Genomic DNA, 15,952 nt, shown 5'->3' with positions numbered 1-15,952 from the left:
ATGGAAGGGTCTCCTGGGGTATGCCTTTCCTCTCATACTATTGATATCACAGGTTCTACAGAAAATCTGTGAAGACAGAGCTTGAGTCATCCTGATTGGGGCCAACGGTCTGAGATGGTTCTGATTTATGGATCTGTTGAAGTTCTCAGTTCACTTATTCATGAACATCCTCACATTGCCAGACCTTCTAACCCAGCACCAGGACAGGTTCAAGCACCCCAGTCTAGGACCGCTGCAACTCGGGGCCTGGCATTTGAATGTGTATCAGAAATAGAGCACTTGTATTCTAAAGGGTTGCAATCCATCCTTAACCAAAGCAGAAAAGCTGTTACTCAGGAAAATGGAAGAAATCACAAAGAATCTCGTCTCCAGAATCTGCTGGATCCCTTCTTCTTAGAGTATCTGCTTATAATTGTCTTCCTTGTGAGCGCACCATTATAATTCTTTCTATAGAGAAAAGATATCCTAAAGGAGGATCTGGATGACCTTGTAAACTGGAGTAATAGTAATAGGATGAAATTTAATAGTGAGAAGTATAAGGTTATGCATTTAGGGATTAATAACAAGAATTTTAGTTATAAGCTGGGGACGCATCAATTAGAAGTAACGGAAGAGGAGAAGGACCTTGGAGTATTGATTGATCATAGGATACTATGAGCTGCCAATGTGATGTGGCTGTGAAAAAAGCTAATGCGGTTTTGGGATGCATCAGGAGAAGTATTTCCAGTAGGGATAAGGAGGTTTTAGTACCATTATACAAGGCACTGGTGAGACCTCACCTAGAATACTGTGTCTCCCATGTTTAAAAAGGATGAATTCAAACTGGAGCAGGTACAGAGAAGGGCTACTAGGATGATCCGAGGAATGGAAAATGTGTCTTATGAAAGGAGACTTAAGGAGCTTGGCTTGTTTAACCTAACTAAGAGAAGGTTGAGGGGAGATAGGATTGCTCTCTATAAATATATCAGAGGGATAAATACCGGAGAGGAATTATTTAAGCTCAGCACCAGTGTGGACACAAGAGCAAATGGGTATAAACTGGCCACCAGGAAGTTCAGACTTGAAATTAGACGAAGGTTTCTGACCATCAGAGGAATGAAGTTTTGGAATAGCCTTCCAAGGGAAGCAGTGGGGGCAAAAGATCTATCTGGCTTTAAGATTCTACTCAATAAGTTTATGGAGGAGATGGTATGATGGGATAATGTGATTTTGGTAATTAATTGATCTTTAAATATTCAGAGTAAATAGGCCTAATCCCCTGAGATGGGATATTAGATGGATGGGATCTGAGTTACCCAGGAAAGAATTTTCTGTAGTATCGGGCTGGTGAATCTTGCCCATATGCTCAGGGTTTGCTGATTGCCATATTTGGGGTCGGGAAGGAATTTTCCTCCAGGGCAGATTGGAAGCGGCCCTGGAGGTTTTTCGCCTTCCTCTGTAGCATGGAGCACAGGTCACTTGCTGGAGGATTCTCTGCTCCTTGAAGTCTTTAAACCACGATTTGAGGACTTCAGTAGCTCAGACATAGGTGAGGTTTTTCGTAGGAGTGGGTGGGTGAGATTCTGTGGCCTGTGTTGTGCAGGAGGTCGGACTAGATGATCAGAATGGTCCCTTCTGACCTTAATATCTATGAATCAATTCTCTGCGACTGTATTTAGCGGTGATCATCACTTTCCATCCTCCAGTGGACAACAGTACAATCTTCACTCATCCTGTCACAACTAGATTTCTGAAGGGGATTCTGAAATCCTTTCCACCATTAGTGAAGTTTGCACATTGGTGGGACCTCAATTTTGTTTTATCGTCACTCACTTTACCTCCCTCCCCTTTGAACCTCTAGACACATGCTCTGTGGCCCGTCTGTCCATGAAGGTGGCCTTCCTAATAGCCATGATGTCAGCCAGAAGAGTCACTGAGCTCGGCACACTCCTGGTGCACCCATCATAATTCTTTCTATAGAGAAAAGATCTTGTTATAACCTCACCCTAGATTCTTTCCTAAAGTAGTATCCAAGTTTCATGAGTCGGGTAGTTCACTTGCCTCAGATGAAGAGAGACGGTATTCTGTAGACATCTGAAGGACTTCATCCTTTTATTTGCAAAAAATGAAAGATGTTGGAAAGATACCTTGACAATTTGTTTCCATAGCAGAGAAATCAAGGGGTCAAACTATATTAAGGCAGAGACCTTTCAAAATGAATCCCAGGTTGTATTACCCTTTCTTACCAACTAGTTTATATTCCCTCTCCAAAGGGGGGTAAAGGTACTTTGGCTGCATTGCTGAGAGAGATAACCTTCCTAGAGAGATGTAGGGCAGCTTCTTGGAGGTCTTTGTGTACCTTCACGAGACCTTATGTTCTGGTCCAGTCATCAACTGTGGATGCAGCTGTGAGGGCAGCAGTACTACAATCAACTACACTTCAGCGTCCTTTTACCCACCCCATCTCAGTACTGCTTGTTAATTTCCCACGTGTGGAATACATATAGGGGACCATCACTTGAAAAAAGAAATGGAGGTTACTTACCTGTAACTGGAGGTTCTTCAAGATGTGTGCTCTACTATCCACCCTCTGTGCTGCAGAATGTTTGAACTACAGTAAGAATTGGAAACTGGAGTGATGTCGGCCCACACAACCGTTTGTGCCTTCTGTTTGGAGCATGAGAAGAGCAATGGCTTGTGTGTGGGACAACAGACAGTGCTTGCAAAAAAAAATTCTGAACTCGGGCACCTGGTGCACATGCATATCCCACGTGTGGAATACGGATATGGCCACACACCTCAAAGAACCGCCCGTTAAAAGTAATAACCTCCATTTCATTGTTAAGAAATTATTTAAGAAGACTGTGCTGTAGTTGGAACAAAAATGTTGTTTTGAAACAAAAATATGAGCAACACAAACATGGATTTTTTTTTCATTTGTATTAAATTCTGATATTGAGTTCTTAAGATGCTAATTACTGTTGTAAAGTAAAAACTACTTGCTGTCTTTCCACTGCCATTTGGACAGAGTTGTTCTTATTCCTATCTTTGTTGCTCTTAGCTGGTTTGAAATTCCTCCTTTAAGGGAGTGAATGAATGTTAATTTATGTGTATGCCTAATATATTTTCCAAACAATCTGAAAGTTTAAAAGAAAATTCCTTTTTGACATGAATAATGTGAAAGTTGACATTTGAGCTAGTTTCTGTGATACTGACTATGGAAACCATAATGTTATACAGTTTCTGTAATCAATTGTTTATATTAATTTATGCTTAAAAAGCTAAATTTCAGTGTTCCCCATGCAACTGACTTATAGTTCAAATGCACAATAAAAATACCATACATGGTTTTTAAAGCGGTGGCTCTCAACCTTTCCAGACTACTGTGCTCCTTTCAGGAGTCCGATTTGTCTTGCATACCCCCAGGTTTCACCTCACCTAAAAACTACTTGCTTACAAAATCAGACTAAAAATACAAGTGTCACTGCACATTGTTACTAAAAGAAGCTTACTGTCTCATTTTTACCACATAATTATAAAATCAATTGGAATATAAATATTGTACTTGCATTTCAGGGTATAGTATGTATAGCAATATAAACAAGTCATTGTCTGTATGAAATTTTAGTTTGTACTGACTTTGCTAGTGCTTTTTATATAGCCTGTTGTAAAACTAGGCAAATATCTAGATGAGCTGATTTATTCCCTGGAAGACCTCTGCGTACCCCCAGGGATACACGTGCCCCTGGTTGAAAGCCACTGTTTTAAAGTATTAAACTTTATTTACATGTTAAACATTACAAGTTTCTCTTTGTAAACCCATATTAAATTACTGTAATGGCCGCCAAGAATATGCAAAAAATTCCACAAAGAGCTTATTCTTTTCAACCCCCTTCTTTTAGTATATACTCCAAATACTGGTTTCTTAACACTTTTTTAAAGAATTGAGCTTAAGTAATTTTAAAGCGCAGTTTTCCTTAACAAACAATGCAAACAAATAGTAAAACTGTCTCACTGGATTCACTATTATGAGAAGAATAATTGCACTTCTTGTCTATTGTAGTTTTCTCTATCAGTGCTTTAAATATTCTGTTTATAAGTGCTATAACCGTAGATCTTTTATGAAGGTCTAAATTGTGGTTTGGAAATACTAATTCTGTTAAAAGTCCCTGGGTCTTTTGCCTGCCTTGTTTCAGTCCTTCCTGGATTTTCTGCTCTGGAACTTGGTTTTGAAGATAAAACTGTGTTGTCTAGGCTGGTTTTAGTATTAATCTTGGATGTTGGGGGATTTTTTTCCCCCTCAGTATTTCCAAAGATTTTTCAGAAATTCTTCCATGAAGCATCTGGTGCTTTGTATGTCTTTATATAATACAAATTTAACGATCCTCCTTGCAGTGTATATATATTAAATGTATTTCATAATTGTCAAACATTGCTCATCCTCACGCTTGCTAAATTGCCAAAAAAGAGTTGTCTCTGTCTCAGCAAATTTAATAGTAGTACACTGGAGTGAGTTCTTATGTATTATGACTTCATTATTTTTATTAAACGAACTTGCAATTACTAATAAATTCTGAACCATATATGTGTATTTAAAAATACATAAATAAAATAAAATAATTATACAACCACAAGTTCATCTATCCTTAATGAAGTTGTTTGAATTAAATTTTTTTTTATACAGAATAGATTCCTAATTAATTGAAGCATCTCTTGGGGCACATTATTAGTTTAGAATTAAGGATGCACTTCTGGGATTTATAATTAATTGCATAGAGAACTAAACACTTAAAATGTACAGTAGATCATTTACGATAGAATAAATTAATCGTGTACTTTGTTTTTTAGTGGAACTGGGGCTGAATGAAGACGATGCATTTGCAAAGGGACCTACACTAACTGTCTATAAAGAGTCTTTTGAATCTCAGTTTCTTGCTGACACAGAGAGGTTTTATACAAGAGAAAGTACTGAATTCTTGCAACAGAACCCAGTCACAGAATATATGAAAAAGGTGAGCTAGTATTAAGTAGCTGGAGTTCAGTGCTTATTTCCTGGATCCAGCTGTCCATTAGAGGTAAGCACTAATATAGATATTTGAGTTCTTAAGATGCTAATTACTGTTGTAAAGTAAAAACTACTTGGTGTCTTTCCACTGCCATTTGGACAGAGTTGTTCTTATTCCAGTCTTTGTTGCTTTTAGCTGGTTTGAAATTCCTCCCTCTTCAATGTATTTACAGTGATTTGAACCTCTCCTTAATGGGCAAACCAAAAGAGGTGATGGAATAAATTCAGATACATCAAAGGCCTGTCAAATTTTCCAATGAAAAAGCTATTAACTATGTCTCGGGGCTACAGGCTCATAGGTTCAGTTCCAGTACTGGGAGCTGGCCTCATAAAAGGTACTGAAAAGCCTACACTGTTAGGCCTTGCCTTCATTAGCCAGGCAAAATCTCCTTTTCATCAAGAAGCAGGTTTTAGAGAAAGTTCAGCAGAATTCTCTTTGAGAGCATTTGTTATTCCAGCATGGCAGGGAGAGATCTTTTTTGTTTGGTTTGCAGTGTGAAGATATTTCAAATGCCTCTTCCCCCAATGTTTCAGGTACATTAGTGAAGACAATATATAGTCTCCTCTTTTGACATAAAAACAAGTCTTTGTGGCTTTTGCATTTTTGCTTTAATTGATGCCTATTATCTGCACTCTTTTAAGCACTTTTTATTCTGCCAAGCTTCAAAAAGTGATTGTGCAGCCTGTGAGCTGATATACGCATCGAAATGGCAGATGTTAATGTGCCCTGAATCTGGTGACCACTTTGTTGTGACTTGGTTCACTCCGATCCTTTGTCCCGCCTGCAGCTGAAATCCATAAGGACTCCCAAAATGATTGAGGCTCATGAGAGAATATGGAGGATGATTGTGAGTCTAAACAGGAAAAGGGCTGAATATTGCATTCTAAAATCATTGCTTGGTTTGAGAATTGAAGCAATCTCCACCAAAACTTGCGTTTCTTTTTAGAGAGACAAGTCCAGATCCTCAAAGGTACTTGGGTCTTGATCTGTTCATTGTTGCTATCCCTAACTTCCTGTTGTTCGGGGGGATCATCGGTCTTGAGGTAGGTGCCTAGGTTCTCTATACAATGCAAATGGAGATTTACGCACCTAAGAAAGGGATCCACAGAAGCCAGCAAGCTTAGCCAGAGTGAAGCTGAGGAGGGGGCTTAGCTGCTTAGTAGCTAACCAGGTGCACCTGGCTAATGGGCCACAGATAGGCACCTCCCTCTGCTCAGGATCCTCAGCTGCAAAGCCTCTCCTGGAGTTAGGCATCTAAGCCAGGTTAGCCACTTAGGTAGCCTGTGCCTAGCAGCCAAAACTGTCTCTTGGTCTCCTGCTTGATACTTGTATCATAGTTGCTCCACATTCTGTGTGCCTCTGGTTGTCTTGTGTATAGGTGCTAGGCTGCCCAGCTGTCTAGTCCATGGCCTGCATCTTGGACCTTCTGCTTCAAGGACTGACTGGTATCGGGTTGTAGGTCTGCTCAGAGCCTGCCTGCGGGACTGAGCCCCACTGGTGAGATAAGTGTTCCCCTGCCTAGTTTGAGAATGCCCTATGCTGTTACCGGAAGATTTGATTCAATTATCCTATACCAGTGATGTTGCCTAAAAACACTGCTTTTGATTTAAAACCTCAATTCTTACTTTATCTAAACCAGTAACCAAGGTTGTGACCCGCCCTAAAGGAATTGCCAGGGAAAGCCACAGCTAGATTGCTTACCCTTGAAAGGACATGGTTATAGCCCTCCAACCAAGAATAGACAATCAAGCAGTAAATCTTTGAAAACAAAAATCATATTTTATTTAGAAGTGAGTGGTTACAGTAAAATAATAGAGATCAATATAAGGATTATAGTTAAAAGAATGAATGGCACTTACAATACAAAAGACACTACAATACAATAACAGTCTCACTGACTATAGCATATAACAATATAATCATTTACTTAATGCTCTATAACGTAACTTTGATGGGACTGTCACCTGATGTGCTGAAACTACCTCTGATCCTGTTTCTTTGGTGGCTGGGACTCCAGAACCCTTTCTTGTTGAGCCAGACACGCTAACCTGCTGCAACACAGACTCAGAGTCTGAACCATGCCCCCAAAGCTGCAGACATAACTGAAAACAGCTCAGCAAGTACTCCTGTTTCCGACACCCAGCTCCTAATGGGATCCAAACCCCAAATAAATCTGTTTTACTCTGTATAAAGCTTATGCAGGGTAAACTCATAAATTGTCCGCTGTCTGTTACACTGATAGAGAGAGATGCACAGCTGTTTCCTCCCCCAGGTATTAATCACTTACTCTGGGTTTGTTAATAAACAAAAGTGATTTTCTTAAGTATAAAAAGTAGAATTTAAGTGGTTTCAAGTAATAACAGATAGAACAAAGTAAGTTACCAAGCAAAATAAAACAAAACACGCAAGTCTAAGCCTAATACATTTAAGAAACTGAATACAGGTAAATCTCACCCTCAGAGATGTTCCAATAAGCTTCTTTTACAGACTAGACTCCTTCTTAGTCTGGGCCCAGTCCTTTCCCTGGTACAGTTCTTGTTAGTTTGAGCCCAGGTGGTAACTAGGGGTTCTCTCATTAGTGGCCACTCCCTTTGTTTTGTTCCACCCTCTTGTATATCTTTGGCACAAGACGTGAATCCTTTGTGCCTCTCTGGTTTCCCACTCTTCTTTCTAACTGGAAAAGCATCAGGTTTAACATGGATTCCAGTATCATGTGACATGTTCACATGTCCTGTGAGACTTCATTACCCACTGGCTGGCACACATGTATATAGGAAGACTTACAAGTAAACGGAGTAATTTACAACCAGTTGTCCTAGTTAATGGGAGCCATCAAGATTTCAAGCCACCATTAATGGCCCACACTTTGTATAGTTACAGTAGGACTTCAGAGTACTACTTCATATTTCTAGCTTCAGATACAAGAATGATAGATTCACACAAATAGAATGAACACACTTAGTAGATTATACGCTATGTAATGATACCTTATAAGAAATCTTTTGCATAAAGCATATTCCAGTTATTTATATTCACACTCATAAGCATATTTCAATAAAACATATGGAGTGCAATGTCACAGTAACAATATAATGAGAGGTTTCAGAGTAGCAGCCGCATTAGTCTGTATTCGCAAAAAGAAAAGGAGTACTTGTGGCACCTTAGAGACTAACAAATTTATTAGAGCATAAGCTTTCGTGAGCTACAGCTCACTTCATCCACCAAATGCATCCGATGAAGTGAGCTGTAGCTCACGAAAGCTTATGCTCTAATAAATTTGTTAGTCTCTAAGGTGCCAGAAGTACTCCTTTTCTTTTAGTAACAATATAATAATCATATAATATATCAGACTTTCAATACCAAATACTTAATACTAAACTAAACATCCAGTAAGCACAGGCCGGGTGGTTACTAGATGGGTAGGGGAAGATCTCACTCAAACCCCAGCCAGCCAGCTTTATTTGCAAACGAAACCCATACACTCTTGGATAATAAATAAAAGAAGGATTAAACTTACAAAAGCTATTTTTAAAATCTCTGAGACCGCCTTTGGTCCTTCTGCTCTGTCACAATTAGAGTGCAATGGCTGCCAGTGGCTATTTCTTTGCAAGCTGTTGACTGCTGTCCCCGGTGGTCTCTAGCTGCTGGCTCCTGTGTTGAGCGGCTGCCTGTTCCTCAAATAAAACAGCTCCTCGGGTAGAAGAGACAGAAGCCCACTTGGTAGCTGCTGGGGTAGCTGCTGCAGTGGCCCCCGGCTGGCTGGATAATGGAAGCAGTCATTGTCTGGAACAGCTTTGGAATTCTGCGGTTGCTGCTGCTGCAATAGCTACTTTTCAGGCAGCTCTCTCTTTGCAGGGTTCCGCTGAAGCTTCTGCCTCTGTTCCTTAAGCGCCGTCGTCTTTTCAAGTGTCTTGCAGCCTTTTCTCTCCTCCAGGTTCCTGATGTCACTACAGGGTTTAGCCTGCTATCTGTCGCCCTTATATACGACTTGGTCACCAAAATCAGTCAATCAACTTCCAGCTTTTTGCTGGCTCTGTGCCCAGCTACGCCCAGTCACATGTACCAACATGTGACTAGTAGCTCCTCCTCCTCACTGGAAGTCCCATATATTCCTATGGGCTACAATATATTCCGAGGGGAGGTTTTCAGCTGACCAGTGGGTGCCCCCTAACTACTTCCTGTTTGGAAGCCCCATGTATTCCTGAGGCATTCCCCCATAGGAAGTGGAATTTACCATTGCATCACAGGAAGTGAAATTATTACATCATAGGTAATGGACCCTTATGTGCCTTAGAAATGGAATCTTCCACTACATCACCCTCCATTACTGGATTTTCTAATTTATACTACAGTTAATTTCTATTTAAAGATTTATTCTTAAAACTAATTACTAGTCTTAAGTATCCCAAAGGGTCCTGACACTACCACTACTCTTTTATGTCCAATTAAGCAATTTATAATTTTTTGGATTTTAAACCTCCCCCCCCACGAGGTTTTTGTGCAAACCTTCCTTTTTAAGGTAATTCGAGCAACTGAGGCAAAAGTTTTCATCACAAGGAGCTCTGAGTAACTTCATTTTATGTAGGGCTCCAAGTTGCTCATTAGCGGTGGGAAAGCATCAGGGCTTTGGTGGCTTTGCAAATGCCAACTGGTAGAAATGTAGGTGGCATGGGGATTTAGGTGCCAACAGAGTGGTGGTTTTGGAAGTCAGTGGCACCTAAATGGTGTACATAGGCCCTGGAGACAACACTGAAAAAACACAAGGAAAACAACCATCAAACCACTTCCTTACCAAACTGGTTCCCATAGAAGTGGATTATTAAATCTAGTTTTTTCTGGATCTTCTAGGGTAACGGACCCTACAAAATCACTCTAGTCAAGAACTGAAAGTCTTGGATAGTTTAATTGGCAAGTCTCTTTGACAATTAGGAACAAGTTGGATAAAGATTCTTTGACAATTTCCAGCCTGGTTCCTTGCGTCAGTCTTATTGTATGCAGAATAAATAGATCTTGTTTTTTCTTGGATAATGGCTGTTATATAGACTTCCAGTAAATTCCCCCAATCTTCAAAGTGATCCTGTCTTCCTTCCCATTGATTAAAATATGAGCTTTTTGTGCACTCTAATGAAAACATGCTTACATGCTTTGGAACCATGTTCCTAGTTATAGTTATACCAAGAGCACTTTCGATGTCATTTCATTATACCTCATAGACTGGAAGGAGGTAGCTTGGTCCTTGATTTTTAAAATGGATGATCTACAAAAATTTCAAAATGGATACATTGAAAGCCATCCTAGCATTATTGGATTTGGGGTAGTTGCTGAGTATCAGTCAACCTCATAAACATCTATCTTCATGTTTCCAATAACTGTTGGATCAGCGATTACTGTTTTCCTTTTGATTTATTGCCCTGGCTTTGTTTGGCCTCCCTAAATAATTTTTAAAAAAAAGAGTGAGAGAACCACACCACACACAAATAAAAATAGAGGTAGTATTAGCTACAGCACTGAAGAGTGAAGGAATCCCAGTACAGTGATTCCCAATCTAGACAGTGGGTTCATCCAGGCTTCCTCACTGCAGGACATCAAAAAAAGCTGCTGATTGTTGCAGTTATTTCAAGAACGAGGGATTAGTGTCAAATTTACAGAATTTAACAGGATCCCAGACAACCTTGGAGACCTGAAAATTAAACAAAGGGATACTTGTTCCCCTCCAAGATGATGATTTTGGGCCTGGAGAGAGAGATGAAAGTTATCCAAGGGCAGAGGAAATCTTCAGAAAGGAAATGCACAGCCTTACTGGGAATCATACTTTAAGGGCAAATTCTAACACTGGGTCCACGACCACCTTCACCATCTGAATTCCTCCTCGCAGAGAACACTCCAACATGGAAATCAAACTCCCAATCCCATCTGAACAGAAGAAACACCCTCATAAGAATTCAGCTGACAAAACCAAAAACACTTCACATTAGACATCAGTCTAAAGGGGGATGGAACACACACAATACATACAGACCAAAGGATGTAGCCCAGTATGCACTGGGGCTATCTTAGATACTAGATCACTGAAATAAATTTCTTCTCTACTAATTCTTTTCTATGCTCTGGCTACACTGATAGAAATACCCACGCAAGTTATCAGAACTGTTTAGGTGTGATTAGGTATTAGATTATTTCTCCTGCTTTTTCCTCTTTAGTGTATATATAGTGTCCTTGGAGTATTCTGACTCCAACATCACAGGAGGATTAATTTTTCCTCAGTTTCTTAGTCAGACGATCCTTGTGCTCATATACTGTGGTGATTTGTGCAATATAAATGCCTGGAACAGAATCATTCTCCCCATAATTACTTACTCAGATGGTAAATTAGAATACAGTTAAGCAGTTTCCTGCTGTGTAAGGCATCAGTTGAGACAGACTTGAAGAGGTGCAAGGAAGGCTGGTGCAAGCCACCCAGCTAAATGTCAGCAAAGGGGCTTGAAACAATTATCTGAATTGGTAAAGTGAGACCACAAAAAGCAATTTGCACTTGATTGACTCAAATGGCTTTCATGCTTAACTGCCATGTGTTAAATTCTCAGTGAGGATAAATGGTATTGTACAATAATTTCTAAACCCACATTACTTTAGTACATTGGTGTCCACAAACTTTTCAGCTTGTGGCGGTTCAGATATGATTTATGATGTAAGAGGGTTCCAGTCAGTTTCTTAATTGGAGTTGACAAATGGACATTTAACCATGCAGATAGATTTTGCTGAGTTGAGAGGAAATGTGCTCTCACTCCATGGGAAATGGGGAGGAGTAAAGCTGTGATGGCTTGTGTAGCCACAGGAAAAGGATGGATTCATAGAGACCCCCATGAAATTTAAAAATCACAAATTCAGTCTGAGGTTTTTTGTCTACTGTTGTTAGTTGAAACACCTAAAATTATTACAACAGTTTAAAAAAATATTTACTTTTTCCTGTTTTTATAACTTTCTGTATTTCTTCTGTATGATCAGTTTATTTCCATTATTTTTTTTGTGGGTGTGTCTCCCTCCTCTTGCTTTGTGAAATGCTTCTTAAAATAGAATTATGAAAGCACAGAAATTGGCAGGGGGACTTGAGCAAGTGCAGTATCAGAAATAATTTTGAGCTCGTTTTTTGGAAATGAATAGATTTCAAGTTGACTGTTTCCCTTTTGACTGGTACATTTCTTGATACAGTGCTACCTTGTAAAAAGAAGGGGATAAGCAATGGAGTCTCTTGACTCATAGATATGTAGGAATTGCCGTGGATCAAACCAGCTGTCCTTCTAGTCCAATATTCTGGACACTGGCCAGTACCAGATGCTTCAGAAGAAGGTGCAGTAAACCTTGCAATTGGGCAATTAAGAATAATTTGCTTGTAGGGAAAGTTGATTCCTAATCCCTACTGGCTAGAAGTTGGCTTTTCCCCTCAAGCCATGGGGCTTTATATCCTTTTCAAAACTCTTGATTTTGTTTTTAATATTTTCAGTCCTTACTGTTGTAACTGCGGAAGCTTGTTATCCATATGCATGTCATCAGAAGAGATGATTCACATGTAATACCTTTTATAGAAATGGTTTAGCTAAAGACTAGTGTCTGCATAATTGGAAAATTTTATTTTATACAAGAACTTCCTGTTTAATGTGTAGGTTTAAAACTCAGTGTGATCTTATCCCTAATGTTGTCTTTCATGCTTAGTCCATACATTTAAGTATTAGGAAAATGAATAAACTTGTCTTCTAATTTCCCTTTTATTGTGATGGGTTTTTTAATAAAAATATTAGTAATCTGCAGTGGGGGGTCACATATGCCCCATCATCTAACATACTGTTCTTACAGATTGATCATAGAGAGAACCTTTTAGCACATTCTACAAACAAAATAGAGATAAATTGGTGGCTGTACAAATAAATTCAGTTTTACATTTTGGAATAAACACTATGTCCCTAGTGACAGTTGGATTTTGGATCAGCAGAAACATGTGTATGGAGGGCTCCATGGATCAAAATAAATGCTGGTGCAGTTTATGAATTTTGGAGCGTTTGAATATATAATCCTATATATTTATGAACACTCAAATTAATTCATGTTGTGCCCATACTGTAATATTGTCTATTTTTGTCTGTTAATTTTTGTGTAAGTATGGAGGTCCTTCTGTTCATGTTTATTTTTAACAGTGCGCTGGAAAGTCTGATGTCTTAAACTGTGCAGGTACTCTGCCTTGGTTGCTTTCTCATTTCTTTTGAAAACTTTTGCTGTTCAGAGGCATAGGACGAAAATAATTTCTCAGTGACATTTTTCCATTTCAACAGATTAAGGTATAAAATTAAAGACATGGACACTAACACAAAATATTACATATAAATAAAAAGGAATCACTTTCTCCTATGAGAACTATATTCTCTGTATTTAAATAGACAGGTATAATGTTACATCAACATACCTTTTTTTTTTAAACTCTGTTTACACTGTAGTCATTGGTTTTACTGCTGTTCTATCTCGCTGTTATACATTAGTACATGTATCTTCGTTCTGTAGGCAGAAGCTCGTCTTTTGGAGGAACAGCGTAGAGTTCAGGTTTATCTCCATGAAAGCACGCAGGATGAATTAGCACGAAAATGCGAGCAAGTACTTATTGAAAAACATTTGGAGATTTTTCATACAGAGTTTCAGAACTTACTGGATGCTGACAAAAATGAGGGTGAGTTGGTTCAAATTTCAGTTTGGGAGTTTCTCAGAGATGATGCCCCTTAATGGTACTAGTGATCATTGCTAACTTTGATGTCTTTGCTGGGGTTACCTCAAGAGATAGGGTTAACACTCAATAAAGAAATTTTAAAATGTGAGAAACTGGAAATGTTAATAAAATTAAATCCATACGATCAACTTGGTGGCTTCTCAAAATACTGGTTAGAGTCACAGATGGAATGCATAAGAAAAGGAGGGAAATGATTGAATGGTAAGGTACAAGTAGTTTTCATTCAGGCAAAAAGATCCTTTTTATTAGAGGAAATGGGTCTTAAATGATGCTACTAGAAATGAAAATAAACTTGAGTGGATAATATTGAAAATGGAGACTATAGGAGCTGAGAGAGAGAATTTGAGGAATAAATTGCCAAAGGAATATTCTTGAGAAATTATTTGAAGTGTAATAGGTATGAGACTTCTGTGGGAGAGACAGTGGCTCTCCTAAATGCCAAGATTTAATGTCTTGCAGAAGGCACAGTCAAAGACCGGGACAGCTAAGTGATTTGTTTGTGTAGAACTCTTCACCATAGATGTTGATGAAGGGGGTACATCAGTCTAGAGTTAAGCTTTACAGGAAATGAAGTGGGCTCTGTCTGAAATAAAGATTTCAAGAAGAAAGCGATAGAACTGAGAAAATGATATGATAAATCACCAGAGTTGGAAGGTATTAATCTGAAAGTTCTGAAGAAATTTGAGTGAAGTAGCTGAGATAACATAAATAATTACTAAAAACAACTGTAATGGAAGACTAGAGTGGCCAACACTACTTATTTTGTCAAAGGTACTAAGGGTTATCTGATGAAGTTAGGCCAGTGATCCCCTTCCTTCGCTAGCGGAAGAAGAGCTAAGAAACCATTTATTTGTACTAAAAATATCCATACCTAAGACCTCAAAAAAAAAAATCAGACAAATCAGTGGGGTTAATTGATCAAAAAATAAACTATTGCTAGCTGAAAGTGTAGCTAAATTGGTATACACTAGTTACCTCTCATAATAGCTGTTAAGTGACTAGCACTGTAAATCAGAAATTTCTTTCTCACCTAATTGAAGCAATTTTGCAATATATGGATACTGAGCAATAAAAAACTAATGCCTTTTTAAAATATAAATCCCTTCTGAAAAATATAAATTTCTTCCCCAGTCATGAAAAATTCTGTCTAATCAATCTTTAACTTAATTTTTTTAAAAAAAATTTACTAAGCTTATAATGATTCATGTGAGCTCTTATGTGTACCATATGGTGATAAATACCTTTTCTTAATACATTTAGCATGCATCTTTATCCACCCCACCAGTCTCTGTGCATTAATTTTACCGACTTCTATGATTCCAAATCTCTGAGCAGCTTACACAGCTACCACTTTTTAAAAAGTTTCCTTTCCTCTTAAACTGGTTTCACTTGCACAACAGACAATAATTGTTCCTTGATCATTTTAAGCTCTATTGTCTTGTGACTCAACATGGCTAGAAACAGCTGCATTAACCTATTGCCCTGGAATGCAATCTTAATATAAATCATCTGTATCTAGCCTAGTCAAGTCTCAAGTCATTGGATCTAACCTCATGAGACACTGAAGTAAACTATTTTAGATTATCTTAAACTCAGCAATGAAAAGTTTATATAGCTAACACCATAATATATTCTCTATAGCTCATCCCCTGGAAACGTGCTGCCTTTGAGGTCCTCCATATACAGCGGACCCTTGCTAGACCGCGGATTCGCATATCGCGCAGTCACAGCAATGGATCCCAAATTTAAACATTTAAATTGGAATCCATGATAACGTGGCCCCCGCTATAATGTGGTTAACACAGTACCACGCATGGATCCCGAACCCCACGTTCTAGCTAAGGTCCGGTGTATAAGGTATGTTAGGCACACTGTATTACAGACCACTCACTCTTTAAGTGTTGTGTAATTGCTTAAATGTATTATGCAAGTAATAATACAGGACATGGTGTGGATTAGTCAGCCGGTATCTAGGCACATCAGAACATTTAATGCAGGAAATAATAATCTTTATTGAACACAGGATATAAGATGACTTAGGAAAAATTACCTTATAATCCAGGAAAGCTTCAGCAAGCTTGTTGTATTTGTCTTCCATTTACTTCCAAGTGTAGGGCAACAACTGTTGTCCCCTTAC

General features: G+C 38.7%; 1 protein-coding gene across 3 annotated transcripts in view; it reads left to right on the top strand.

Annotated features, from left to right (window-relative positions):
* The window catches only part of CUL1 (cullin 1), an 86,976-nt gene that overhangs the window by 50,543 nt on the left and 20,481 nt on the right, over positions 1-15,952 (top strand). For all 3 annotated transcript variants that reach the window (XM_038390492.2, XM_038390493.2, XM_043508682.1), the window contains 2 exons: positions 4,828-4,991; positions 13,596-13,758. In XM_038390492.2, coding sequence (XP_038246420.1) covers positions 4,828-4,991; positions 13,596-13,758 — 327 coding nt within the window. The remainder of the gene's footprint in view (positions 1-4,827; positions 4,992-13,595; positions 13,759-15,952) is intronic.

Source organism: Dermochelys coriacea, chromosome 2 (genome assembly GCF_009764565.3).
Source record: "Dermochelys coriacea isolate rDerCor1 chromosome 2, rDerCor1.pri.v4, whole genome shotgun sequence".
Lineage (NCBI taxonomy): Eukaryota > Metazoa > Chordata > Testudines > Dermochelyidae > Dermochelys > Dermochelys coriacea.
Note: the sequence above shows the minus strand (reverse complement) of the source record. Positions and strands in the feature narration are given on the sequence as shown.